Here is a 27298-nt window from a genome sequence, read left to right as displayed (position 1 = left end):
TCTCCCTTGTTGACATAGCTCTGGTTAGTCACAGTGTTTCTGGGCTATTCTGATGTATTTGGAAGAAATTTGGGCTAAAAGAGAAAGTCTGTAGGGTGCCAAATGCACGCTATTGGCCAGATCAAGGATGGATGGGGGGAGATAGGGATGAGGTAAGACTTGGGTCCAAGAATTTTCAGAATTACCCCACAAGGAGTGGAAGGAATGCACTGAGCTCATCACATTAATGTAAGGATGACCTCCAAGGGACTCAGAAAATCCTCAGGCACCAGCTTATTCACTGGAGAATTTCACAGAGTTTCACAACTGTGGAATTGAAGCTCTTAGAGATTAAGTACCTTGCTGCAGGGACTAGGAAACTGGAGCCTTCATGGACGGCGCCTGGTCACCAGACTTGGATGTCCAGGCTGGCGCTCTCCACAGTCTGGCCTAGGCCTTACTCTTCATCTTGAGGGAACTTGGCTTCCTACATGTTCAGTCCAAGGACTGACAGGCACACACTTTCCCGGAAAGCCTCCTCTCCAGTGAAGTTCTGTGTGCAGGATGAGCCTGGACGTGGCTTAACCCACTAGGCTCATTGCTGTGGAGGTGGGCCCCATGACAGAATCATGAGGATAGGGAGTTGAAAGGAGTTGCCATTTGTTTGATTTGGCTACATCCCTTCAAAACAAATAAACACCCCACTTCAAAAATCTTCTGTCCTGTATTTATTTTCTAAATTAAAACAAATCATTTTTAAATCAGAGACTTGGGAGGAGAGAAAGAGTGGTGTCAGAAAACCAAACCCCCAAATCAGTTGGCTAACAGCTAGAGGCACAGGATGTCTATTTTCAGACCTTCTTAAACAGGGTACTGCATGACCCTGGAAACGTCTCTTAGTGGCTCCAGGTCTCAGTGTTTCCACCCAGTCCAAATGGAGTGGCGCTGCGGCTGCTATCGGCAAAGCACCTTGAGATCTGCAGATGGAACACTCTCTGCGGATATAATTAATGGAGTAGACCCACAAAGCTCTTCTTGAGCAGAAGCAAGTTATCAATTTAAAAAGTAAGAAGGCCCCATGGGATATTTATGGGCCTCTTTTAAAATCATAGGCCTGGAATGGACCACGATAAGTCATCCAGACCTTTCCCTGCATCTGATGGGGCCTGCACTGAGCTGCCTCAGATAAATGTCATCCATCCCAGCCTCATTGTTCTCTTAGTGATGCAATTACGCCTCCACTTGATCATTTAAGTTTTCAGAAGAAACCTTTTTTTAAAAAACCTCCTGGCAGATGATGGGCTTCCCCTTATTCCTTTTGTGGTAGTAATTTTGTTTGTTGTATATGAGATTAGGACAATGCCTCACACTGTAATGGGCACCAGCCTTCAGAAGTCGTGGCTAGAACGGCATCATCGAACCATGGTTGTGTGTGCTCTGAAGGGGGCTGATGCCCCTTCCAAGTTCAAGTCCCTCAGTGTATCTGACCCCCTCAATTAAAATGGAGAAGAATCCAGTGCCCTAGGTAATTAAGTTTGTCCCTTATCCATTTGCCATGGGATGAGCTCAGACCTTTAGCCTCTCCACTTAGGAAGCTCAGGGGGAAATTTCATTATACAGAAGCTTGAACCTTTTCTCTATCAGGCTTCCGCGGCCAGCGTCACCCAGCTCCCGTGGGTGCTGAACTGTCTCCAATAGCTGAGGCGCGCCTCCCTGGCGCTGATAGCCTTGATGTTAACCTCCCAGGTCCCCGCTGTGCACAGAGCCAATGACAAGGAGCACATAGAGGGCATGTGGAAGGGTGCTGTGATTTTGCTTGGGCTGAGGAATCATGCTCCTTGCCCCAACCCCAACTAATGTAGGTAAGCACTGGAGTGAAGCCCTCACTTGGTAGATTGTCCCACTCTCTGATATCACCTTGTCCCTGCTCTGGTTTGCAGAGCCTCCACCGGAAGAGGCAGGCAGGTGGCAGAGGTCTCTGGAACCTCATTCCCTGTTCCCTCAATCTCTGCCCACCTGGGAGTTAAAGGCGCCTCCTTAAAAAACCCAAACATCTGTGTTAGGAGGTTTCCAGGTGAGAAGGGCCCACTTCACCCAGCTGTAATGTCCTAGAATGTCCAAGTTTCTCTTTCAGTCTTCCTAGGAGGACATTGGCCATTTCCCCCAAGCCCGCTCATTGCTCTGATCCTGTGCTCCTCCCCCGCCCGCTGTTCTCCTGCCCCACCCCTGAGCTGCGCTCCTCCCGCTCCTCCTCCCTGAAGTGTTCCTGTCTCAAATTCTGAAACCCTAATCCTGTTAGTATGCTGTGTTCCAGGGCTTAGCGTCTCGATGGGGGTAACATAATCCCGCAGTAAATCTAGCGGGCCCCGCAGGCCCACACAGATGGGGATGCGCCCATCCCCGCCCCCCAGAGCACAGCCACCCCTGCGCCTGTCTCCTCCTTCATGTAGGAAAGTTGCCTGATGACAAAAACAGCCCGAAAGTAAAGGAGGATGAGAGCAGAGGTCACCAGAGTCCGAAATGTGCATTTGGTTGTTAGAGAGCTTCTTTGCCTACCCGCATCCCCACCTTCTCTTAATCTCTCTCTTTATATGTATATACACATATATGTATGTAATGTATACACATGCACACACACACACATGCCTCTGACTCTATATCTGGCTAAGTTCCCACATCCACTAGAATGAAAGAAGCTTTAAAACAACTTTTAAAATTGTCTTTAAAGGGAAGTTTTAAAGGAAAAAGATCAGGACCATTATTCAAACAACAAAAAAAGCCCATTGCCTTCATATCATTTCCTCTCCACCCCAGTGCAACAGTTCCCTCCCGCTACTTGCCTGTTTTGTGCAACAAATTAATTAAACAGGATGGCATTCATTGATTAGCAATTTATTTTTACGTGTAGACCCAATGGCTGGTTTTAGAGCAGATGCAAGGGAAGGGGGTGGGAGAGGGAGGACACACAGGTCTGCAGTCAGGGTGAGTGGATGAGTCAGCACATTTGTTTCTGAGACTAGTTTTAAAAACATGCTTCTGGTTTCCCCAGCCTCTGCCCCGCGTTCCTGCCACTTTTCTCCCTGCTTTGTTTTCCTCCTTCTTGAGTGTCTGTGCCAAGTACATTGAAAGGGAGAACTTTGGAGGCAATGAAACATTTATTAGTCGAGAGAAATATTTATTTTAAAAAAGAAGAGGAGCATCTCATGCACAATTTCTACCCCAGGGCTCCAGCACTGTGCTGTCTTGGAAACATTTCCCTGCTTTCTTTGCAGTCCCTGGAGCTGGCTGACTTCAGATATTTACAGCAAAATAGAAGTAAACAGTAGTTAACACCACAGGTAACGAAGAGATGGGAGTGTGTAAGCTGAATACTGAAGCCCTACTCACATGAGAGGTGGTGCACGTAAGGAAAGACTGTGTTTGTCCGCCAAAGGGCCCACCTCATTTGGGAAGAGTGAAACAGCCAGCTGTGTCTCTCCTCCAGGGAGCTCAAAGACTTGGACAGAATCTTCATCTCAGGCCCCAGAGGCAGGCGTGATGACAGGTATCATCTACACTGTCCCGGCCACATGGGTATTGATAGCAAAGATGAATGGTATATAGGAAAAGGCTTTAGGCTGGGCAGAAAATCCCTCTGCTTAGAGGCCTAGAAGGTAGGAAGGCTGCAAAGCTCACTGTCCTCAGCTATGCCAGTCACTGTGTGTTCTTCAAAGACAACTTAAGGAGAGGTCAGCAAGGAAAGGTGACTGTGACTAGAAATGGGGTGGGAAGCAGAGAAAATGTTCTGAGATGGTCTCAGAAACCATCGTAATGCGTTCTGGCTGGATGTTTCTTATTAGATTATACACACACACACACACACACACACACACACACACATATATATATGACATTGAATTATATTGTCCATGCCTTGCAGACTCACAGGAATGGTCAAAATGCACTGATTTTCTTTTCCTGGGAGTGTAGATACAACCAAACTGGGATGCTGGATAGCAGCTGATTTATTTGGCAGGTCCCCCTCTCCCCTAGAGGTGCAAATCAGAAAGTCCAGGAAATGCTGATGGTTTTCAGGTTCTGTGCTACTGACAAGAAACCAAAGGTCTCAGAAATCAATTGAAAAATGCTGGATTATATTCAGAATTCAGAGAGGCACCAAATGGATAATCCAGACCACTTTGTGCCCTGAATTGCTTTTTAAAGTTGGTTTGTAGAGATGCACTTGAAGAAATCTTTATGTTCAGCTTAGCTCTTTTTAAACAGGCACACACATATATTTTTAATAATTACGATATAATCAACACTATCATCAGAAAACTAGGGTCACCCTGAACATACTTGTGATTTTCCTTTGGGTAGTAAACAACCATACTAAGATCTTTCTTTTAAAATGAATAAAAAATGGGTCAGGTGTGGTGGCTCCCACCTGTAATCCCAGCACTTTGAGAAGCCAAGGCAGGCATATCACTTGAGGTCAGTAGTTCGAGACCAACCTGGCCAACATGGTGAAACCCTGTCTCTACCAAAAATATAAAAATTAGCCGGGCACGGTGGCACATACCTATAATCCCAGCTACTGGGGAGGCTGAGGCAGGAGAATTGTTTGAACTCGGGAGGCAGAGGTTGCAGTGAGCCAAGATTGTGCCACTGCACTCTAGCCTGGTTGACAGAGCAAGACTCCATCTCAAAAATAAATAAATAAAATAAAAAATAAAAAATGTATGTCCTCTGTGACATCCAGCTTCTAAAGCAGATGTTAACATTCGATCATTCTGTTTGAATATGCCTATCTGAGTATAACATACAAGGCAACCCACTGATTTTTCTCAGACACCTCACTCAAAGTTGTGGTCTGAAAATTGTTGGCCTGAAGGCGGGACTTGGGAGTAGTTGTGGCTTTTAGAACTTGAAACTATCCCACCTGTGCAAAGACCCACTTGTGACTTGTGACTTGGCTGACACGCTAACATCTGTCCTGGGTGCTATGCAAGTCTCGGAGGGAGGGCCAGTAAACTTAAGTGTCTATCTGCAAGCCTGTTATCGACCTGATTTTCCTGAAGGAGAAACCAAGGTATCTACGGTTTATTGATTTACCTATAGTGATTCAGTGAGTCGTCAGGGAATAGGGTATAAAACCAATTTCCTGGCGTCATTTCCCATGTACACAACCCCTTACCTTGCAATGCCTAGACTGGAAGCCAAGAATCCATCTCAGTGAATTTGATCAGAAAACATATGAAGGGTGATTCTAAAACCACAGAAGCATTGAGAAAGTCATAAAGATGTATAATATATGAAAGCATTTACTAGCTATAAATAGGGGAGATGCAGGGAGAAAAATAGAGACCTTGTAAACCCATTGGGTCAGGATAAATAGAAACTGCTTAATATTTCATTAAAAATGGATTTTCATAAATTGCACTTTGATATCTTTGGGCAAAAGACAATATGTAAGGACTAAGGTGTTATTATTCATGACTCTGTGTTATTAATAATTTGAACTGGTATTGAAGCAACACATCAACAAGGTATACTTGCCCTGTGAGTGGGGCACTCCCCATGTGTTCCGGGCACTATTCAAAGTGTATAAAACATCCACAGCAATCGTCTGCAAAAGCACTTAGGCTGTAAGGGACAACGGGTAACTAAAGTGCCCTGTTGCAAAGTGGACACTGTTAGAGCAGTTCAAACCACAAAAAGTCATGTGAAGAAAGGTTTAGAAGCAGGGGGCCAGAGAGAACCTTGCAAATCAACTCATACAATCCCCTCATTTAACAGAGGAGGAAATTGGGGCCCGAGGGAGGTAGAGATATTTGCCCACACTTATGAGCTAATTAGCAGCAGAGCGCGGCTCCTGGCTTCTGATTCAGTAGTGGGTTTTTTTTGTCTTGTGTTTCCCACTATACCACACTCTGAGTGAGAGGTGTGTTAAAAATCCAATAAGATGTTGTTCATTCGCCATCCAGAGAACAGAGGGCAGATATGAACACAAAGTCAACAGCAGACAAGAAAACAGTTCAGGAACTAGGCTTGGAAACGTGAAGGGTAATCTGAAGCTAAGTTGAAAAGATCCTTCATTTGATTCAAGGGTGGGAGAAGAGTGGGCAAAATGAAAGGGCAGAGTGAAGTTTAGTTGAAGCAGTCAGGTAGATGGTCTAGGGGATACAAACTGTGTGCTTGCCTCCCTTCCTGACTGATGATACTGTAAGCAGAGATTAGGGGGTTCACCCAGAGCCTGTGGCCACTTATATCCATGGGAAGACTGACCCCCTCCCTCAGCTCATACATGCGAGCATGTGCACCCCATGCCCATGTGAGCCACACTCATGCACACACCGCCATCCCAAAGACAGTCCAAATACACAATCATTTACTCACTGAGGAAAGAAAAGGTCTCTTAGTGTTGCCTGCCAAGGCTGAGAAATGCCGGGGTCAGATAAGATAAAATTGGATATTAGCAACACATAAGACATGCTGTGTTTCTAAACGGCACCAGCGTGGTGTATATGCTGTGGATTAGCAGCAGTGTTAAAGTTCAGATCCACTCAACTTTCCAATTATGCATTCACGTGGCAAGTAAAGCTTTTTTCCCCCAATGTGAACTCCTTAGCGTCTCCTGATGGCGACCACACACACAGTCCCCCTCACCATCTTCAGAGAGCAGGCCAGTGGAGGCCCCCCGCTGCTGCTCACAGCACCCGTCCGAAATAAGCAAAGTGCTGCATTTGCTTCTTCCTTGCCAAAACAAAACAAAACAAAACAAAAACAAACAGATAGCTTCTGCCTCATGCTGAATTCTCAGAGAACTGATGAATCTCTTTTTTCCTTGGATCCGGTTCCCCATCCCTTTCCTGAGAGCTGTGGAGCCCTTTATCAGTACGAAGGAAGTAGGCTCTGGCACCACTCCCCGTGGGCCTTCCTCAGGGTGTCTGGCCCTAACCCTCCTTCCTTCCATTGCCTTGGCTTTTCTCCTTCCCTTGCTAACTTGGTCTTCTCACTCCTTCTCACCCACAATCGCTATACAGGAAGCAGCAAAATCGAACCTGGGAGAGAGGAGTGAGTAACAAGTTCTTCCCCAGTGCGCTCCCTGCTGTCAACTTTAGGACCCGGTGGGAGGGCTTCCCAGGGGAGGAGAGAGAGCAGCAGACTGGGTGAGCTGGGAGCACCCCCAGATTTGGTGGACTTAGCATCAGAGCAGTGGTTTAAACTGAATATGGTGGACCAACGAAAATCTGCTTCCCTGTTTGTCTTCAGCAAGCCACTTCCCTTCAGTTACTTGCAAAAGGTATGTCTTCAGTGGTGTGTTATTAAATGGCTCTAACTTTTAACATTAGCAAGTAGGAAATAGGGTTGTTAAATGATAGAGTTCATAGTTCATGGGGAAGAAGGGACTGTGTTGTCAATTGGCTCTAGACTTCTGTGCTGCTCTTTGCCATTACTCAAAGCCATTCTAAGGTGGGGATTATAAACTCACACTGGGAACACATCACTGGACAGTGACCCTACCTCCATTCAGCCCATGCCTGGAGACTTTAAGTTCCTCATGACTCCAGCCATGAACACAAACACTGAAAATGTGTTCGAAGAGACTATAAGCTTAAAACCTAAAAACTTGGCAAGGATGGTAGATCCAGACAGGCATCTCTGAGCCTCAGTTTCCTTATCCAATAAAGTGGAGATAAGAATACCTACCTCCTGGGGTATTATAGACATAATTGTTTATACTCAAAGGTATTGTATTGCATCTGGCTGAAAAGTCTTCAAATATACCAGTTTCCCTAGTCCTCTTGTCCCAACCCTGTTGGTGCGCCCAAACACTTGGCATGGCCTGAATATCAGGAGCCAAAGCATCTAGTTCTCCTAAGCAGGAGAAATCACTGATGGTTGCAGAGTTGGCTATAAGTAGATTTACAGAGTCCCTTGGTTGTTATAGCTATGACAGGTATGATTTAGAAGTGGTGGTTGGTTAGTTGGTTTTCCCTCTACCCTTTTCAGGAAAACCAAGGGAAACTCACATATACTTTGCTCTAGTTACTTTTTTTTTAATTTTTTTTTTTGAACAGAGAGCACAAAAAAGCATAAGGTCCATATGGCAGTTATTGATCTGGGCCATCTGGAAAGCCAGGACTTGCTCCCACCATGTTGGATCAGAAGCTGTTCCGAAAAGCCTTCCCTCCCATAAGAGATGTATTGGTCAGATGGGGACAGGGATGGATTTCATTATAGGGCGGGACTACAGTGAGAGGAAGCTGGAGCAGGACTCTGAAGGACTGTCTGCAACCCTGATCCTACCACAAAGACCAGAGAGAACCAAGAAAGTGTTGATTGACACAGGACCATTGTAGGTAGAGGGTGCCCCTCATCATCTCGCCCGCTCATGGGTGGGATGGCATCAAGTAACTAACAAAAACAACCATGAAGCACTTTGCAATTAGAAAATGCTCTGCAAATATTCCTAGGTGCCTGCAACATGATGAAGAGGGAGTGTCAAGTTCAAGCTAGTGAGTGAGGTCTGGTAGCCCTAAAAGATGATATTTTTACTTCATTTTAAACAGATATTCTACTTTTCTCCCTCTTCCTTAGCTTCTCGAGTGTTTTCCTTCTTCTACCTGCTCTTGGCCTGGTGGCAAAATTTTCCTTCCCTCTAAAATTTTCTGGGAAGACTATTGATAATTTTCAAGTAGAACAGTGTGAGAAATTAATTTTTTTTTACATTGTGTTTCTTTAAAAAGCCCAAAACAACACACCCACTGATTATTTTTAAGCTTGAGGAAAAGAAAATTCAACAGAACCTTCCCATCTCCTTCAACGACTGCTCAAGTGGCTGAACTACAAACAGGGATTTATAACATGGTTTTGCATCTTACGCTACAGGTATTTCAAGCCAACAACGATGCAACTGAGGTGGTTCTGAACAAGCTCCACGCTCCGCTGCTGACAAGGTTTGTTAGGATCCGCCCTCAGACCTGGCACTCAGGTATCGCCCTCCGGCTGGAGCTCTTCGGCTGCCGGGTCACAGGTGAGGTGGGGGCTCCATTGAGGTTGGGGTGCTGATTGAGTCCTGGGCTCTGCTCCCTTTCAACTCTCTGCAAGCAGCATGACTGTACCACATGACCTTCCCAGACAGACTGGCTCAAAGACTCAAGTCCTACCAGAGTTTGTCTTCTCATTCATTCGTTCAGTATATATTTATTAAGCATCTCTGATTTCTACTATTAATAGCTAACATTTATGGAATGCTAACTAGGTACAGATGCCATTCTAAGCACCTAAGATGTAACATATTTTATTATCCTCATAAGGACTCTATAGGTATTATTCTCCTCACTTTACAGATGAGGAAACCAAGACTTAAAGAGCTAGGTCACTCACCAGTAAGTGGTAGAACCATGGTTTGAATCTAGGCAGTTTCAGTCCAAAGCCCCTGCTTTCGAATAACAGTCTCTGCTGCCTCAGCCAGGGGCCAAGAGCTGTGCATGGTGCTGTGGACACAATGGTGGGCACAATAGACTCTGTTCTGTGTGGGCATATGGGCAAGTTGGGCAGACATACTAATAAACTCATAAGTATAAAATCAAAACTGTGATCAACGTCTGGAAATAGAGGCTTATGGTCCTTGGAAGTACATTATAGGGGATTTGACCCAGCCTAGGAGCTCAAGGAGGACTTCTTTGAGGAGGTGATGATTGAGGTGAGGCTAGAAGGCAGATAATAGACATTACCTGGTGAAGAGGAGACAGAAAGTGCACCAGGCAACGGTCACAGCTTTCTCAATGGCACGGTGGCAAGAGGGACCAAAAGAGGAAGTGAGGGGCATGGACACAGCTTTTTTGTGGGCTGAAACCCAAGATATGTAGACTGGAGAAGACCAGAGTGGGAGCTGGGACATTACAGGAGGCTAATGCAGGGGGTGCAGATGGGAGATGATGATGGCTGGATTAGCCCCAGAAATGTAAGGACAGACCAATCCCCTTTATCTTGTGGGCTCAGCCCAGGGCAGGCAAGTTGCCTCTTTGACCTGGAAGTGTCTTCAGTGTACATCCATCCACGTGTCTTTCCCCTAATCATTGCAGCTCTGATAGGGAGTGCTCCAAGGTCTGACCCTGTTTGAGGCTTCTAGTTAAAACACCTTGTGTTTGTACAGTCTCTGCATCTCCACATGCCTTTCTTGTTCATCATCTTGCCTATGCTTTCTAACAACCCTGTGAGGTAGGGTGGGCCAGGGACTGATGAGGAAACCAAGACTCAAAGAGGTTAAATAGCTTGCCCAAAGTCACCCAACTAGGAGGTGACAGAGCCAGGATCTGAACCCACATTTTCTCAATTCAAATTCTCTGCTCTTATCACATTTACACAAAGACCCTGTTTTCTTCTAATGGGATCAGTTTATGCTAATCCTGTCTAGGGGACTATTTTCTGTCCCTTTCCTGTTGCTGTTCCAGGTTAATCAGCAAATATTTAGTTAGAGCTCATTCTCTGGAAGACTGAAAGGAGAGAACCAATGATTTTGAAGAAGGGGGACAACCTGGAGAATCTTTTTTTATCATAGTTCAGTTTGCAAGTATGAAATGCACACTGACTATAGACCCTGCCTTGCCTGACATCATTTATTCATGCATTCTCCACTCAATCATTTGCTCCACACATCTGATGTGCCAGGCACACACTGGGAATGGGACATAGAGACAGAAACAAAACAGATGGGGTCTCTGACATTGTAGAACTTTCAGGCTAGTGAGCAAGATAGATAATAAACAAATGCAAGTACTGGATAAACTAGAGTGTTCATATGAAGGAAAAGAACAGGGTGCTCTGACGGAACCCAATTTCGTGTGGATTGAAAATTGGGGCACAGCCTTTCTGTGGATACGACACTTGAGCTTGGGGTAAGAAAATGTTAGCCTGGGGGTGACTGAAGGGAAAAGCACTTTGGGTCATGGGAACAGCATGTGGGAAGGATCCAAGGCAGTAAAGAGCAGTGATAACATATATGGGGAATACAGACCTGATACTGACGCCAGGAAGGTTTCCTTCTGCTTGGCAAAACAATCACTAGGAAATAGTTCAGTGCTTAGCTCAGTTCCCCTGTGCTCGGTGTCCCTGAGAGGGTCAGTGGGGACTAGTGTCATCAACAGGGATGTGCAGATGCACATTCTGAGAGTTCTTGGCTAGAACTGTAAGCACAAATAGTTAATGGCTATTGGATACTTAAATATGCCAGGCACTGTCCTGTGAGGTCTTAGGAACTAACAGAATTCTTGCAACAGCCCCCAAGAGGTAGGCACCTCTATTAGCTCCCCTTTAGATCTAAGGAATCGGAGGCAAAGAGCAATTAAATAATTTGCCCAAGGCCCTCTGACTAGAAAGTGGCAGAGTGAGCCTGAACACAGGAAGTCTAGCTCCGAGTCCAGGCTCTTAACCACAGTGCTATACACATTCACCACGCAAAGAAATCAGTGCTGACTCAGTATTTGACAGTTGGGCTCTTTTGCAACTCCCTCCTTATAGGGGGTGGTCCCTGGTTAGCAGGTGTCAGCCATGACCTCTTGTATCTTCCTGTCCTCTCTGCAGATGCCCCCTGCTCCAACATGCTGGGGATGCTCTCAGGCCTCATTGCAGACTCCCAGATCTCCGCCTCTTCCACCCACGAATACCTCTGGAGCCCCAGTGCAGCCCGCCTGGTCAGCAGCCGCGCGGGCTGGTTCCCTAGAATCCCTCAGGCCCAGCCGGGTGAGGAGTGGCTTCAGGTAGATCTGGGAACACCCAAGACAGTGAAAGGCGTCATCATCCAGGGAGCCCGCGGAGGAGACAGTATCACTGCCGTGGAAGCCAGGGCATTTGTACGCAAGTTCAAAGTCTCCTACAGCCTAAATGGCAAGGACTGGGAATACATTCAGGACCCCAGGACCCAGCAACCAAAGGTAGGCTATTCTTGGAGGCCTCTGTAACCTCACCCTCAACAGGGAGGCTAAGTGGGGTACAGGGAGTGGAAAGTGGTAATGCCCCATCTGAACAGTCGTCATCCAACTCCTGAAATCCAATAAAACAGATATCATTTGAGAGATTACTTTGTGCCAGGCACTGTGCTAAATACCTTATTTTTGACTCTTTTTGTTTGTTTGTTTTTGAGATGGAGTCTTTGTCACCCAGACTGGAATGCAGTGGTGTGTTCTCGGCTCACTGCAACCTCTGCCTCCAGGGTTCTAGCGATTCTCCTGCCTCAGTCTCCTGAGTAGCTGGGATTACAGGTGCCCGCCACCACACCCAGCTAATTTTTGTATTTTTAGTAGAGATGGGGTTTCACCATATTGGTCAGGCTGGTCTCGAACTCCTGACCTCGAGTGATCCACCTGCCTTGGCCTCCCAAAGTGCTGGGATTACAGGCATGAGCCATCAGGCCCAGCAATGACTCTTTATTAATCCTCACAACATCTATGCAAAGTAGATCTTTTTGTCACTCCCATTTTAGTGATGATAAACTGACACTTGATATCATGCCCAGGGTCACACAGTTCACCTGTGGTAGAGCCGATTCAGAAACCGGAAGTCTGACTCCAAAGTCAATGCTTAACTACTACTGAACACTGACTTTTTATAAAGTTCAACACTCTTTATAAAATCTTTCAGATAAAGTTTCCTTGAAATTGGCCAGACATCTAAAGGGGATGTGGTTTTTGGAGGCCAAGCTACAGAAACTAGAGGTTGACTTCCAAAAATAACGATGTTTTTCTGAATGTCACTGCATTCCTTTGTATTCTCCTAGTTTTGACTGCTTAGATCTTTCCTGCCTCTCAAACTGAGGCAAGGGAGAAGCAAGAGAACCTCACTCCGAGCCAGAGGCTCAGGCCAGTGCAGCCTACCCTTCTGCCACCAGAGTGAAGGTCAGCCTTCAACACAGACACGAGGAGCCCCAGAAGGGGAGGAGACGTCATGCCTCTGTCCCTCCCCAGATCAGTCTCCTGGCGGGCCAGGCTCTCTGATTCTTATCTCTAGTTACCCCTTGTTTTTCTCGAAAGAACAGGTCCCTAAAAAAGGAGGGAGTGTTGCATGTCTCGGGGCCACCTTTGCTAAGCAAATGTTTCCATTCTGAATACAGAGGCAAGAGCTGGGTTAGAGGTTTTGTGATGCTGAGGTAAACTCCCAGCTCTCAACTCCAGAGGCTTAGAAAGGCTCAGGGCTTGCATCAATGGAACTTTGCATCAATGGAACAGAAGTTGGGCCGCAGGCGTCCCCAGGGAGAGCTGAGCCTGGTTTTTCTTGGGAAAGGAGTTGATCTTTGCCATTGTAGGAGACAGCCCTATCCGAGACAGTGCTTCCGGTTCAGAATTGTGGACCCAGGGCATCCTGAAACCTGGAGCAGTCCTGCAGAATTCCTGGGGGCTAATCAGCCGCAGGCCCTGGCCACCCACTCCTGTCCTTCCCCTGGATGAGTGTCTCCAAGGGTACTCCAGGCTGGTCCTCCACCCAACTCCACCAAAGCAGCCCCCTGCTCCCCGCATCATCAGTTTTATGTACTGGGGCTCCATGTGAGGTTTCTTTTGACAGGAGTGCTTTCCTTAAACAAAGGTTTGGGAAACAGTCTAAGACTGTCAATGTGTGACCAGAAGACAGTGTCATTGGCCTAGGGGTCATTTTCCCGCCAGGTTCTCAGTGAGCTAGGAATTATCAGTCAGCTTGGGCTACCTCAATCGAGGCTTTCACGCATTAGAAAAAGAAGCATCCCTTTCCCAGTAGACCAGGAATTCAGAACGGTCAAAGATCACCCAAACTGCCTTCCCCCTTCTCTAGCCAAAGTCAGCTGAAAATGCATTTGGAGCCAAATTCTTCCCCAGATACTCCATTTCAGTCACCAGGTAAAAGACACAACCTGGAAATTGCCACCTTTGTTTACTTCCTATTTTCCATAATTCTGGGTCCCTAACCACCTTCCAAATGAATAAAATCCTTGGTCTGAAAATGAAGGCCCCATGGATCGGAATGTCCCAGTGCCAGGGATCAACTAGGAATCTGCCTTCCTGGCTGGATGTGCGGGGCAGGGAGGAGAAGGGGAAGGAGAGGCAAGAAGGTGATAGGGACTGGGTCCCACACCAGTAGGGCTGAGTGGCCTCTCTCCCTGCAGCTGTTTGAAGGGAACATGCACTATGACACCCCTGACATCCGAAGGTTTGACCCCGTTCCAGCGCAGTATGTGCGGGTATACCCGGAGAGGTGGTCGCCGGCGGGGATTGGGATGCGGCTGGAGGTGCTGGGCTGTGACTGGACAGGTAAGACGACACTTCCTCCTCTTTGCATCTCACCCACATGGTCCTCTGACCCTGACATCCCACGAGGCCCTGGGAGGGCTGTGGAGGGGGCAGCCATCCCTGGAGCTGGAAGCGCTGCAGACCCCTGCCATGTTCTCCTGCCTCAGACCATGGGTACCACAGCCTCTGGACTCAGGACAGTTTCTCAAGGGATGCACTTTGTCTTTTTTAAAGGATCATTTCAATTCTCCAACCCGAGTCTCTCAAAAACAAATCATAACCACATACCACCCACCCAAATTCAATTAGACCCTGGCTCTTCAGGCCAGAGGGCTGTGGCTGTTGATTTAGGAAAGAAAAAAACCCCTCATGATAATAAAGTAATTGGTTTATGTCTGAATCTGGCCTCCAGATGTCAGTGGCTAAGAGACTTCATTTTCATTTCGGAGCCACATCTGTAAAAGGCATTTATTTGCTCAGGAGGGACCCTGTTGCAGGGAGCTGACAGGGGCGGGACTCCTTCTCATTGTCCTGCTCATTCCTGCCAGGTGGCCCAGGCCTCGGGGAACACCTCTCATTCTCCCAAATGAGGGTGAGGCCCACAGAGGGTGCAGCCTTCCTGGTTTCCGAGGGAGAGCCCTGCCCTTCTGAGTCAGGCCCTGCCTTCCTTTCCTCGGGGCGCTGGCCCTCCTCCCTCAGCAGAGCTGGCACCAGATCTTACCCGGAGCTCACTCACTGCCTGCCAAAAGGAGTTCATGGGAGCCACTGGGGCTCGGGGCCTGAGCCTGATGCCAGCCGGAGCAGCCACTAGCCTGAGTTATCCTGCCGTCCTCCACCAGGGCCCCAGGTATCCCCATTTTCCTGTCGGTGCCGTACCTGTCACCGGCTCAGCTGGCAGGATGGCATGAAGGATTAATAAGGGCATGTCGGAGAAGTGCTTTTGGCTCCCAGGGAGAAAAATGCTGCCTGTATGCTGGCTACGGCAGTGCAGAGGAGCCCCGTTGAGGCACACGGGCTGAGAATTGGGCCCAAATTAGCCTCCTCACTTTTGAATTGAAGGCAGCCCTAGTGAATACATCTTCATAGGAAGACACTTTACTCCCCATTACCTGGGGACGAGGCCAAAGTTCCCTGCAGCCTGCTAAATGTGTGTCACCTGTCCTCTCGCAGGTGCAGAAAACCTCCCCCCGATACAAGCTGGCTTCGTTTATGGCTGCCCTGGCATCAGGGGCTCAGTGCTGTAGGGGATCCAGGAGTTTGTAAGCCAGTGGCTTTCACGCATTTCTGCCCATGATACACAATTTAAAATAATTTTCCTTCACAACCCGCTTCACTTCTAAGCACTCACACACACTTGTGTATACGGGGGTTGAGTGTATGCATAAGTGCTTGGACTCTGGAGACAGATTGCCAAGTTCAAGTCCTGCCCCTACCATTTGCTGGCTGCATAACCTCAGAAAAGTTAGTCTCTTAGCACCTTGGTTATCTTGGCTGAAAAATGGAGATGACAATAGTCTATCTACACCCCGTAGGGTCATTGTGAGGATTAAATGAATGAATGGATATGAAATACTTAGACTACTGCCTGGCACCCAGCAAACTGTTTCTGATAAATAAATGTAACTGAAACCAAAGGTTCCCAAAGCAATGGTCATCTTAACCATGGAAGTGCACTCTAAAATATTATAGTCGATACATTTTAAATGCTGGTCATGACCTATTCAATAGATTCCACAACCCAATGATGAGAGTGATGCATGGTTTGGGAAATATCACAGACCTGGGCCAATTCCTCTTTCGTAGACAAGGAAACAGCCCCAGAGGGTAGAAGTCACTTGCCAGAGGTCACTCAGCTAGATGAAGTCCACCTCATTCTTCCCCCCATCCCTTGCCCTTCGGTGCCACGCCCTCCTAGTCTGGTCAGGGGGACAGTTGCTAATGACCTCTTTCCCTCATTGCTCCCCAACCCCAACCTGCCCCACATTACACCAGTGATGGTCAGCGACAGGTTTCTTATTTCAAAGCCCTGCCTGGCCATTCCTTGGAAGATCAGAGTTGAGGAGCATTCCGTTTGCCCAGCCTCCTTTCCTTTGAAGTCTCTGACATCTGGTTTCAATTTCAGGGGGAGCGCTGCTGTTTGATGGGCAGTTACCTTGAAGCGCCCAGTACAAACATTGCACAAACAGTATAAACACCAAGGCCTCCGTGCCTGCCGTTCCTCCACTTTCATTTACACGCCCTGCTCTCTGGTGCCTCACTGGCCCCCAGGTTTAACATTCTCTACACCAATCAGCTGACCCATTTTGCTACCTAACATTTCCAGAAACTGTTCTCCATAGGTCATGTGGCTATGTTTGCTTTTTGAATTTCCATCTGTTTCTCCCGCTCATCCTTGGTTCGCTTCTTCATCCCTATCCCAAAGGATAACAGGAAAAATAATGGCTTGGGCTGAGCTGCTGCAGCTAAATAATTTGACAGGGCTGCTTCACCTGTTAGTTGGTTTGTTTGTGTTTCAGATAATTATGTTTTGCCTTACTGCCCCATAGTTTGCTTTACAATCGAGTTTCTATGACACAGTGACAAATTTGAACTTACAAATTAGGACGCTTCGAGGTTATTTGCTATTTACTGTGAGCAAAAGGCAGACACAGCAAAGGGAAGTATGAAAGGTTATGTACGTAGTATTTAATAGCAGAAAGGTGGGAAGTCGACCGTGAAAAAGCTATTCAACGTATTTAGCAATTTCCTCCAGCTCCTGGCTTTATTAAATGGTATCCTGAAGGGTGCCTGACAAAGGCGCCTAATCACATACAATAGCGCAAAGGAACATGTATAGAAATGAGAGGGACAAGGCACCGGCATCCTGTCGGTGGACAGCTCTGGGATGAAGACGCCACCCCAAAACACATGGACTTGAGCACCAGTTTCCAGAACCCCTTTCACCCCACCCAGGGCCTGACTCATAGCTCCATTCACTCCCTCAATCCTTACTGAATGAATGACGGGCGTGAGCAAATAAGCAAATGAATAGGTGAATGATTCACCTAGAGCTGAGGTCAAAACCCACTGCCTGCAGCCAGGTTTGGCCTACCCAGGGTTCATTGTGTGCTAGGTAGTATAACGTTTTTAACAAGTTGCCAACTTGTAGCGTCTGGAGATTTTACTTAGGGATTTTTGCCTTCTTGTTAGGGAAAGGAAAGGGGGAAATATTTGGAAGACCTGGCCTGGCCACACTGGGCTGCCTCCCCTCCAGGCCCCAATCTGCTGGAGCCAGTCGTGGAGGCCACCTTTAAACCAGGCATATAAGATCTCAGCTGTCACCACCTCCTCTCTCTCCAACCCTTCCCTGCCCCCACCACCGCGTCTGCTTTCCTCACTTACAATAGGTGTTTGGATCCAGGAAACACTTGAATTTGCCACACCCTGACCTTCAGGCATAGCCCCAAATCACTTTTACCATGTAGAGTCTGAGCCCCTTTAAATCCATATTCCCGTCCATCCAGTTTTGTGCAGACATGAGCCAGAGTGTGCTTTGGTCCTTCCTTGGAGTCAGTGTCGCCTATCGCCCCTCCATTATTGCCTCATGTGGCCTTTTGTGCTAACCTCAGGGCCTCTGCCATGGAGTAAAGAATGTGGGTTTGTGTCCCTACCTCTGTCACTGCTGGTTTTGCAACCCAGGACCATTCTCATTCTACTATGGTGATGCCTCTGACTTCATTGACAGCACACAGATGTGACTTCAGAGTTTTGGGCACACGTGTGCATCTTCTTTTTCTTCTCTAAAGATGTTTGGCATCTTCTTCCTGCTGGGTTGCAACACAGGCTGCTACAGCATTCTCTTCTCTTCCTTTGCCCTTACACAGACTCCAAGCCCACAGTAGAGACTCTGGGACCCACCGTGAAGAGCGAAGAGACAACTACCCCGTATCCCACCGATGAGGAGGCCACGGAGTGTGGGGAGAACTGCAGCTTTGAGGATGGTAAGCACATATTGCATCCCGATGGCATGGGTGCCAACTAGTCAGAGTGGGAGCTGGCCTGTGGCTGGGCAGGGACCTAGGGGTCTCCTGGGTCAGAAATCCAGGGGATCTCAGGGAAGGGGTAAGAGAGGTGGGGACACTCAGGGGTCTGGGGCAGTATTTACAGCCAATGTAGAAGCATTTGAATAGTGTAACAACCAGTACAGCCCTACTGCTGTGAACCCACTAGATATCAGGTGAGACAAAGATGACTTCTTTCGAGAAGTCTCATTTGTTGAGCCCTCACTATCTTGCTTGTCTGCTAAAGGAAAACCATCCTCATCCTTAGAATTCACAGCTCTGATAGTTTTTCTTGTTAAGCTGCTACAGTCAAGTGAAGATACGGCGGTCATCTGGGTGATTTGGTCCATGGAGCTCGATAGTTGGGTTAATCCAGCAGTTAGCAGTGACTTAATCGTGTTTCCCTGTGTCTTTCACCGCCACTAATTTGAGAAAGTGTAACAGTGATGATTCTATAAGACAGTGCACCATATCCTCTATAACTGGAGCACAGATCAGAGACAAAGGCAGAAATGTAAAAAGGCATCTTCAACCGTTCCCTCAAAACTCAGGGGCTTTGCATTTCTGGGTGGGTCTCATCACATGGGAAATCTACATTCCTTTCGTTTATCTTCGGAGCCTATCCAAGTTAGATAAAAACAATAATCGGCAGAACCCAAAAGTAAGTCACATTTTAAATCATACTGCTAAGGTCACCAAGTATGAGGACATTTCTAAGAAACCACAAATGTTGGAACACCTGGCATTTTGTCTAGAATGTTAAGCTTGACAGCCTCAACTTACAGTAAATTACTGATCATTATTAAATCTTCATTAAACAAAATGAGAGAAGATCGGCAAAGAGACTAGAGAAGTGATGGAGAGATAAAGATGGTAGGTAGATGGCGAAATCTGTGGAACCTGCAAGCACAGCCGTTTGACAGAGGAACTGCACTGATGGAATGGATGACTCCAGAAAATGGCTACAAAGAAGAATGGGAGGAAAGCCAAAAATAAATGCTGAAGTTATGTGACTGAAAAGGCAATAATTTAATGCATATGCTTTGGGGATTGTGCTTTTGTGTTATTGTGTGGGTGGGGGACACTGTTGGTCGGGGTTAGTTGAATACAGAATTCTGACATTTTAATGAACTTGTTTTTGTTTTATGGAGAGAAGAAGGAGGAGAATCTTCCAAGACATGTTTCAGATAGTTTGAGAGCCAAAAGTGAAATGCACAGGGAGTTAATATACGATACTGGATTTGCAGAGTTAGCTTGTTGGGGACCTGGAGTGGGGTTCTAGCTAAACGACAATCAAAGGAAAACTAAGGGTTCTGCTACAAAATTTCAGAAGTTTATTTTAATATGATTTTCCCATTTATAGTGGTTTGTTTCATTTGAGGTTTCTTTGATGGTTCCTCCCTTTTCTTTTGCAAACGTTTTTTTTTTTTTGTAGAATCTGGTTCCTGAGATACAGTATACATGTAAATATTACAGAGGATTTATGCTATATTGAATTACTTCATATTTTTTGAAGGGAAAAATAGAAATTCAGAAATTGTCAGGAGAAGGGGATAGTAAGGGCTAAGGGCTGACTTTTCCAAGCCACAGGTTGATGCTTCTGTAATAGATTCCATGTGTTTCTTCTAAACTCAACCTGAATTTGGCCAAGGGTGGGCAAATGTTAAATATGCTGTCCTGGAAAGGGGAGGCATTTACAGGGCCTGGTGGTTATCTTCCTTCTCCCTCTGACGCCAGCAGTGCCCTGCCCCCGCCCATGAGATGAGCCCTCCTCACCCCTAGGGTGAGTAATTTGTTTCTACCAGTCTGTGGCTCCCTTTAGACTTCCTAACCTGCATTCTAAGCCTTCCCCATGGAAATTCCTCTCTAAGAACCCTGGGAAGGGAAGTGAGAAGGGCAGAGACCCCACTTCCTCCCTGCTACCAACATTAGCCGGCATTTTTCCTCTGTCTCCGCAGGCACAGCTGGCAAACAACCACATTTGGGTTCCCATTTCCTCTTCCCCACCTCCATGCCACCCCGACTTAGTCACATATTTGGCATGAACTCATACTGGATTTTTGGAGCTGGGTGGAACCCCAGAAGAAACTCTTTTGGTTCTATCTTCAGGCTCAGGCAGGTGAACCACCAAAGCAGACAGGACACCATTGTGTCATTAGTTCCTGGATTCCCATAGGGAAAGCATTCTCCATCTCCCTGGGGTCGCAGCCTCCAGGGATTCAGCACGATGGGAAATTATTTTTCCTCCTGGTTAGCACTGAGCTGAACGGCTGGCTGGTCTGGTCCCTTCGATTTGCTCTTACCATGCCAAATTTCCCACCGGGCATACCTCCCCGTGGAGATGCTGGACTGTCCCAGTCTTCAGAAATAGAGATGGATCACAAAGAGGTGAAGTGTAGCAAACAAGCCTTCCTTGTTTCTGAGGTCACTTTCTCCTCACTGGGCAGAACCTCCCAGGGATTTCAGTCTCTCTGGATGCTAATGGGCTGCCCCACCTCCTCTGAGAGCCAGGTTGGCAGAAGATGAGATAATACTTTTTTTGGGAGCCAGCCTTCCACCAGGGCACTGGGGAGACATTCTTCTCTGGCATTTAGGGAACAGCAATTTTCACATTTGTCTGCTGTCCGAGGTGGACAGAAGAGGCTGATTAGAGCCTGAAGCCATTTGGTGGCCTCATTTATAATTGCTTACTATGGGAACCACTGGCAGACTTGGCTTTCATGCCTGGGAAGGATGAGACCAAAGCCTGACCCGAAAGCCAGCGATCGCCAAGATGAGTTAAATGAATAAGCAAAGGAAGCCACTTCTTTCTCTGCTCTCCACTCAGGCCTTGCCAGCCATTTAAATAGTACCACTGTGGCTGTTCTCTGAACCCATTTCATTTGCCTTCCTTTGGGTTATTATTTTCCCCTTTTAGACAAAGATTTGCAGCTCCCTTCGGGATTCAATTGCAACTTTGATTTCCCCGAGGAGCCCTGTGGTTGGATGTATGACCATGCCAAGTGGCTCCGGACCACCTGGGCCAGCAGCTCCAGCCCCAACGACCGGACGTTTCCAGGTAAGCCAGCTGTGAGTGAAGAGATGAAAGAGTTAAGGCTAGCCTGTTCCACATACTTCAACCCCAGATTCCCTTACAAGCTTTGTAACTTCCCACCGCAGAGCAATCCTCTGTTCTTTGCCCACAAACCACCACGGTCTTTGCTCAAGACGTCACCTCAAAGAATAGCCGGTTGGTGGTTCCCAGCCTCTCTTGTGATTACAGCACAGCCTGGAAGCTGGGAGGGAGAGGGGGAAGCCAAGATAGAAGAAAGAGGAGAGAAAAAGAAGGGACAATTGGGAGGCCCTAGGAGATGGGGTGAGTCAATGTCCTCTTGTTCCCGTAGCCAGTACCCACTGCCATTATCATGGAGCCCCTTGTCAACTTCGAGGTACTGTTCCTAAAATGGCTGGGTACTGTTCCTAAAATGGCTGGGTACTGTTCCTAAAATGGCTCATGGGGAGACCACTGGCCTTGAGTCTGATTTATACATCTCTGAGGGTGCCATTGCTTCTACACCAAGTCAATTTGAGGGACCAAAATGCGGCCACACCCATGGGTATCTAGCAGAGCTGCCTGGCACTTGGCTTCTAGAAGAGTATTGCTGCCAGTCCTGGATACATTGTTAAGCCCACCCTTTTAGTTTCAGAAAGCCAGATTTCAGAAGCCTCTCCTGACACTGCTGACAAGAAGGGGTTGCCTCTAGCCCTTCTAAACAGGTAGCAAGCGTTGTCTGCTCTCTCCGCTGTTACGTGCTTTCACAGCAGTATGATAGTAAATGTTTAACAATAGGCTTTTAGGGATTAAAACAACAACAACAACTGCTTTTTAATGTTTGTCACTTTCAGTGGCGTAAATACCCTTACCATAGCTCCACTTAAGCTACCAACACAACGTCAATGGAGATGGAGTTGAGAAGTCAGTAATAGAGCATTATACAGTTTTTTTTCCATTGTGCAAATACAGTAGACAGAAATGACTCCAGAAGTATAGATACTGATAAAATGTATTAAGATAACTAGCAAGTGTTGAGTTTTGAGGATTTGTTACCTTTGTTTTTTAATACAGTGTATTGAATTATAGGTTTATATAATTTAATTTTTACCAATGAATACATTTAACAACTGGCTTACAAAACACTTGACAAGCAGCTCTCACAAGCTGGTATACCTTGGCTCCAGCACAGCACTGAGTGACTTTGAATTCTCCTGTACCTCTGGCCTGGACCTGAGACCTCCATAAGCACTGGAAAGGAGAAGGATGAATTCTGGAAATTCAGTAGATCAGTTTGCCAGAATACAACAGGAAAAGACTAGAAAATAAAAGAGGGAAAGGGACCTTCCCTTCTGCTTCTCACCCCAAGCACTGGCGTGTCCCTTCTTCCTGGGGGGTGGCAGTGGGACAGACGCTAGGAGAGCACTTGGAGCTGGCCTCCTGACACAGCCCACACTTGCTTCCCCGGAGGGTCACAGTGCCTGATCCGGAGAAAAACATTTTCATATTTCAAGTGTTTATCTCTTCAGCATTTGAGTGCTCAGAGAGATTAATATCTGAAGATCACCACGGCCTCGGGCAACAGAAGAGAACACTTACCCCAGTCCAGCCTTAATCACCCTCCCTTCTCTGTTCACTGCAATAATGTTTAATTAATATAATGAGTCTACTGCACGTTGGGAAAAAATACTTATTTTTATAACCCAGCCTGGATTGTTCCTTTCATTTCCACTCCTTTGAGACTGCATCCAATTAATTCATGGTTGTTCCCAACCCCCATGTTGTATCTGAATGTAAAGAAGGTTTGTGGGGTCTGTGTAGGTGTGCGTATTCTAGCGTTAATGTGTGTGTTCATGAGAGTGTTTGTGGTTTCTGTGCGTGGGTGTGTGTGGGTCTATGTGTGGTACGTACCTCAGCAGAGGTGCTTTGCGAGAAAGGATATAGCCTGGGTCCTCTGCAGGCTGGGGAAGTTGGCTGGCTCTTATTCAGTGTCTGTCCTCAGGTTCATTCTAATGATTCTGGCCTCCTCCCTTGTACTCTTCTAAGCATACTTTTTCTGGGAGTGTCTGAGGGCAGCCCTACCCAGGCCACAAGGCCACCAATTACCGAGTCACAGCTCTAGGGGAGCTTAAGTGACCTCCCTTTGACCCTGGCCTGGACCTCTGTTTCTTCACCCGTTCACCACCGCCTCCTCCTCGTCCAGTCCTGGCCTTCACCCGAAAGCCCCTCTGGCTGGCCCTTGCTACTGGTGGTTGGGAATTCTAGTCTTTGTCCTCCTTCCAGCTGATTCATTACACCCTGTGGTTTGGGAGGGCTTTTCAGAGCGAGCTTACAAAGTGGGCAGAATTCCAACCTTTGGCTGAATGGATGGGGATAGGGAGAAAATTAGGGCCATAAGGAACTGCTAGATCTAATGTTGTTCCTCCCTTAAGATATTGAAAGGGAAAATAATTATTTTCCTATTCCAGAGGAATCCCTAAAGTTTGGGAAAGTGGCACTTGTAACCTGCCTCCAGGAAACAAAATCATAATATTGTTCTCAGAGCCCTTCCCTCTATCCTCTGATGACTTTATGAACCGTTCTCTGTATTTCCTATTTTCCTTCTCCTTACAAAGCTCGATATTGGGCTTTAAGCAGGAGAGGAGAGAAAGCCCTTTCTGTTCAGGGTGGTCCTTTCTTCTTCTTCATCGAAAAAAAAGGAGGGGGTAGGCCCTGAGGGGATTGGGGAGAAGGGAAGCAGCTGGCTTGGTTGGGGGCAGAGCAACTGCTAATGGGTTCAGAGCGGCTGGCGCCCACGGAGTCAGCCTGAAAGCCTGTTGTGTGCCACACTTTGCCATCCACAGAGGGGACCGTCCCACTTTTCATGAGCATGTGCCATATGCTTCATCCCCTTGTGAGATAGGCAAACAGAAGTAATGAAATTTAAGAAACGAGGTGACTCCATCAAGTGTGGGGGACACCAGGGTGAAGAGACAGGTAGATAGGAGAGGATCTAGCCGTGTGAAAGTACCCCACACAGGCCATATGATGAGCAGGGCCTGTGGAAGCTGCTTACATTCCTTGGATATTTTCTGATTTCGTTGTTTTCTCATATTTTCTTTCTTTTTTTTTTTTTCTTTTCCTTTTCCTTTTAAGTAAGCAATTAGTTCTGTTCTTTTTGGCCAGTGGTTGCCTAGGGCTGACAAGACACCCACTGGTTTCATTCCACTGTTTTTGTTTTTCAAGATAGTCTTTCAAGCCACTCAGTATTTCTGTTTTTAGTTCTTTGCTTGTGGCTTAGCTGCCTGGAGGGTGTTCACACCAGCCTCTCGGGACCCTGTTCCAAATTCAGTGACCCCTGCTAGCTGTGGAGGAACACTCGGTGTTCTCTAAGAAGCCACGTTGGCTTTCCTCTGTAGTGACAATGACATAGGAAGCACCCCCTTAGTAGGAAATGGCATGTTTCCTACATTCTCAGGTGCTTTGATCATAGGCAGTTTTGCGAATGATCAGAGCCCAGCCTTTAAGAACTGAGGCAAAAACTCATAGGGTAAGCAGGTATCTAAAGCTGCAGCATTGAATATGGTAGCCATGAGCCATGTGCGGCAATTTTATTTTAATTAATTAAAATGACTGCAGTCAAAACTTCGGTTCTGCTGTCCCACCAGCCACATTCCAACGGCACAATAGCTACACTGTATTGGTCAGTGTATAGACAGGGCATGTCACTGTATACACGGCATCATCACAGAGCGTTTTATCGGACAACACCACTCTGGTGCTTTGGTCATCAACATGAGAGCAACCTCCAGGGACCCTTGCTGATGCTTCAGTTCCCTGGTTTTGGTATGAACCAAGAAGCAAGTAATGGAGGGATGTGTCTTCTCTGAGATCTCTTGATGGGAGTGTTCAGTGGCTGGTATCTTTATAGCTGTTTTATTCTCCCTCACTGGATAACTACAGTAAAGTAAGCAAGTAACATGGCATTAGATGGTGTAGGAACTATTGTGGCTAATCAAAAAGAGCATTGTAAGTAAATATTAATACTAAGGAAGGTCAATAATCGTCATCATTGTGATTGCTGTAGTCATTATTATTGTCAGGAGTGAGACAAGACGAGATAAAGGGTACTAGGCCAGGTCAGCTTCAGAACCCTCCAGTGTGTGTTCCCCCTATATGTGTACTCTTTGACTCGTGGGCTGGCCTTGTGAAGTCTGATTACAGTGTTACTTCAATGACTTTAAATCATGAAAGTGATAGATAGAAAGAAAACAAGCGAAGCTGATACTGAGCAGAGGTTTGACTGCCTAGCCACAGCCTATAGGATTGAGGGAACAGAACCTTTACTCTAGGCTCAAAAACAAGCTCAAGTGGGAGTAAGTCGAGAATCTTAATGTTATGAAAGATCCAAATTTTACAAACGGTGACTGGCTATTCCTTCAAATTTAAGTGGTAAGATTGTTAACACCTCACTGGGGCTGTTTTGCTGCAGATTGGGCCATTGAATGAATTCCGTTAGAGTGGGAGACCAGAGCCTTGATTCACTGGAGGCACACACAAGAAAATTAAGTGAAGTGTGGGTGGGTATGGTGAGTGGATGGTTGCAGAGAAATCAGAGGAAATAATTGATGAGTGAATTTACTCATAATGGGCTTGATTTTTGACAGTGAGCAAGTGGTGACTGAATTGAAAAGCAACTCTGAGTTCAAAAGATCAGGTGGGACCGACGGCAGCACACAGTTCATTGAATTGCCGTTAGATTGAACTGTCTTCAGAAAGAGGTTACTGTGGCTTGGCTGGGGCACAGACACTGCAAATCCAGAGACAGAGCGTCCTGGGCTCTGGACCATGATAGATAATTAAAGATCAGGAGCAGCTTGGCTAAAAGAAAGCCAATAGTCAAGGAATAATTTCAACTGGAAAAGAAAAGGATAGAGGCCCTTCTTTAAGGAAGGTAGAAAAATGTCCCTGGCTTTGCAGGAAAGAATAACAGCAGGAAGAAGCTTTCTTTACCCTTTTTTTCCCCCTGCAAATCATGATTGGTTGAGTCCCCCAGCAGTGTGTGGATTGATAACGAAGGGGCAGAACGACAAGACTGCCTCAATGGCAAAACCTTCATGAAAGCCGACATAGCGAAAAAACAGCTCTGGGTAGATTCCTGCAAGGACTAGGACTGAAACCTTCACTGTCCACAAAATGGTCTGTTGTAAACCTTGAGAACATCTTGCTACGTTTATCCAAAGTCAGTGTTTCCCTTAACTGGTTGCTAATTTGAGGACCTTAGCAGAGATAGGCTGACCTTGGAAGGCCAGCTGAGGGCTGACTCATGTTTTAAGCATGGACTATGCGAAGAGACTACATCTCCTACAGCACTAAATATTCTTTCAGATGGTCGTTCTAGTAGGAGGGCAAGATGCTAGCCAGGAGATGTACGTGTTGGACAGATGGTGTGTTTGGCTTTGTGATAGCCAGGAGGATCAAGCTGGTGATTTATTTCAGGGTTTGGTGAGGTGTAGACACAACTGATTCCATTGCTGTTGGGCCGGTTGCAGTCACGTGTTCACATGACACTTAAGCAGCTGAAGCCAGATGCGGCCGTAAATCGCCAGGTGAAATATCAGGAGACCTTTCCAGAGACAGCAGCAGGTTAAAATGCTGAACGGCCCTGTCCTCCGTGCTTCCTCTTCAACCTTTTGAACTCCCGTTGTTCATTCCCAGGCGATTGTTTTCCCTGTGTCATTGGCAACAACACATGTTTTGGGTCAAGGACCCAGCAAAATGCCTCCCAAATATGTCAGGTCCAGGAGGAGAGGGATTGTATCTCTGGGACATTCTTTCTTCATTCTCTTTCAGCAATGGAACATATTTCCTTTCCATTGTCTTTTTCTTGGAAGCTGTCCATTGCCGGCGTCATAGCCATCAGCTACAAGAACAAGAAGGCAGCTTCCAACAGGCAGGGCTGGTTCTTAGCTGGTCAGTCGTCATGTTCAGGCAACCTCTTGACAATCCAAAGGGCTTTACCTCAA

At 46.8% G+C, this 27298-nt stretch overlaps 1 protein-coding gene across 4 annotated transcripts in view; it reads left to right on the top strand.

The window, feature by feature from the left end:
* The window catches only part of NRP2 (neuropilin 2), a 115205-nt gene that overhangs the window by 48933 nt on the left and 38974 nt on the right, over positions 1–27298 (top strand). For all 4 annotated transcript variants that reach the window (XM_017893925.1, XM_017893924.1, XM_017893927.1 and 1 more), the window contains exons 8-12: positions 8854–8998; positions 11551–11900; positions 14099–14243; positions 18086–18202; positions 21180–21320. In XM_017893925.1, coding sequence (XP_017749414.1) covers positions 8854–8998; positions 11551–11900; positions 14099–14243; positions 18086–18202; positions 21180–21320 — 898 coding nt within the window. The remainder of the gene's footprint in view (positions 1–8853; positions 8999–11550; positions 11901–14098; positions 14244–18085; positions 18203–21179; positions 21321–27298) is intronic.

The sequence above is a fragment of the Rhinopithecus bieti genome, unplaced genomic scaffold (genome assembly GCF_001698545.2).
Source record: "Rhinopithecus bieti isolate Rb0 unplaced genomic scaffold, ASM169854v2 scaffold_22522, whole genome shotgun sequence".
NCBI lineage: Eukaryota > Metazoa > Chordata > Mammalia > Primates > Cercopithecidae > Rhinopithecus > Rhinopithecus bieti.
Note: the sequence above shows the minus strand (reverse complement) of the source record. Positions and strands in the feature narration are given on the sequence as shown.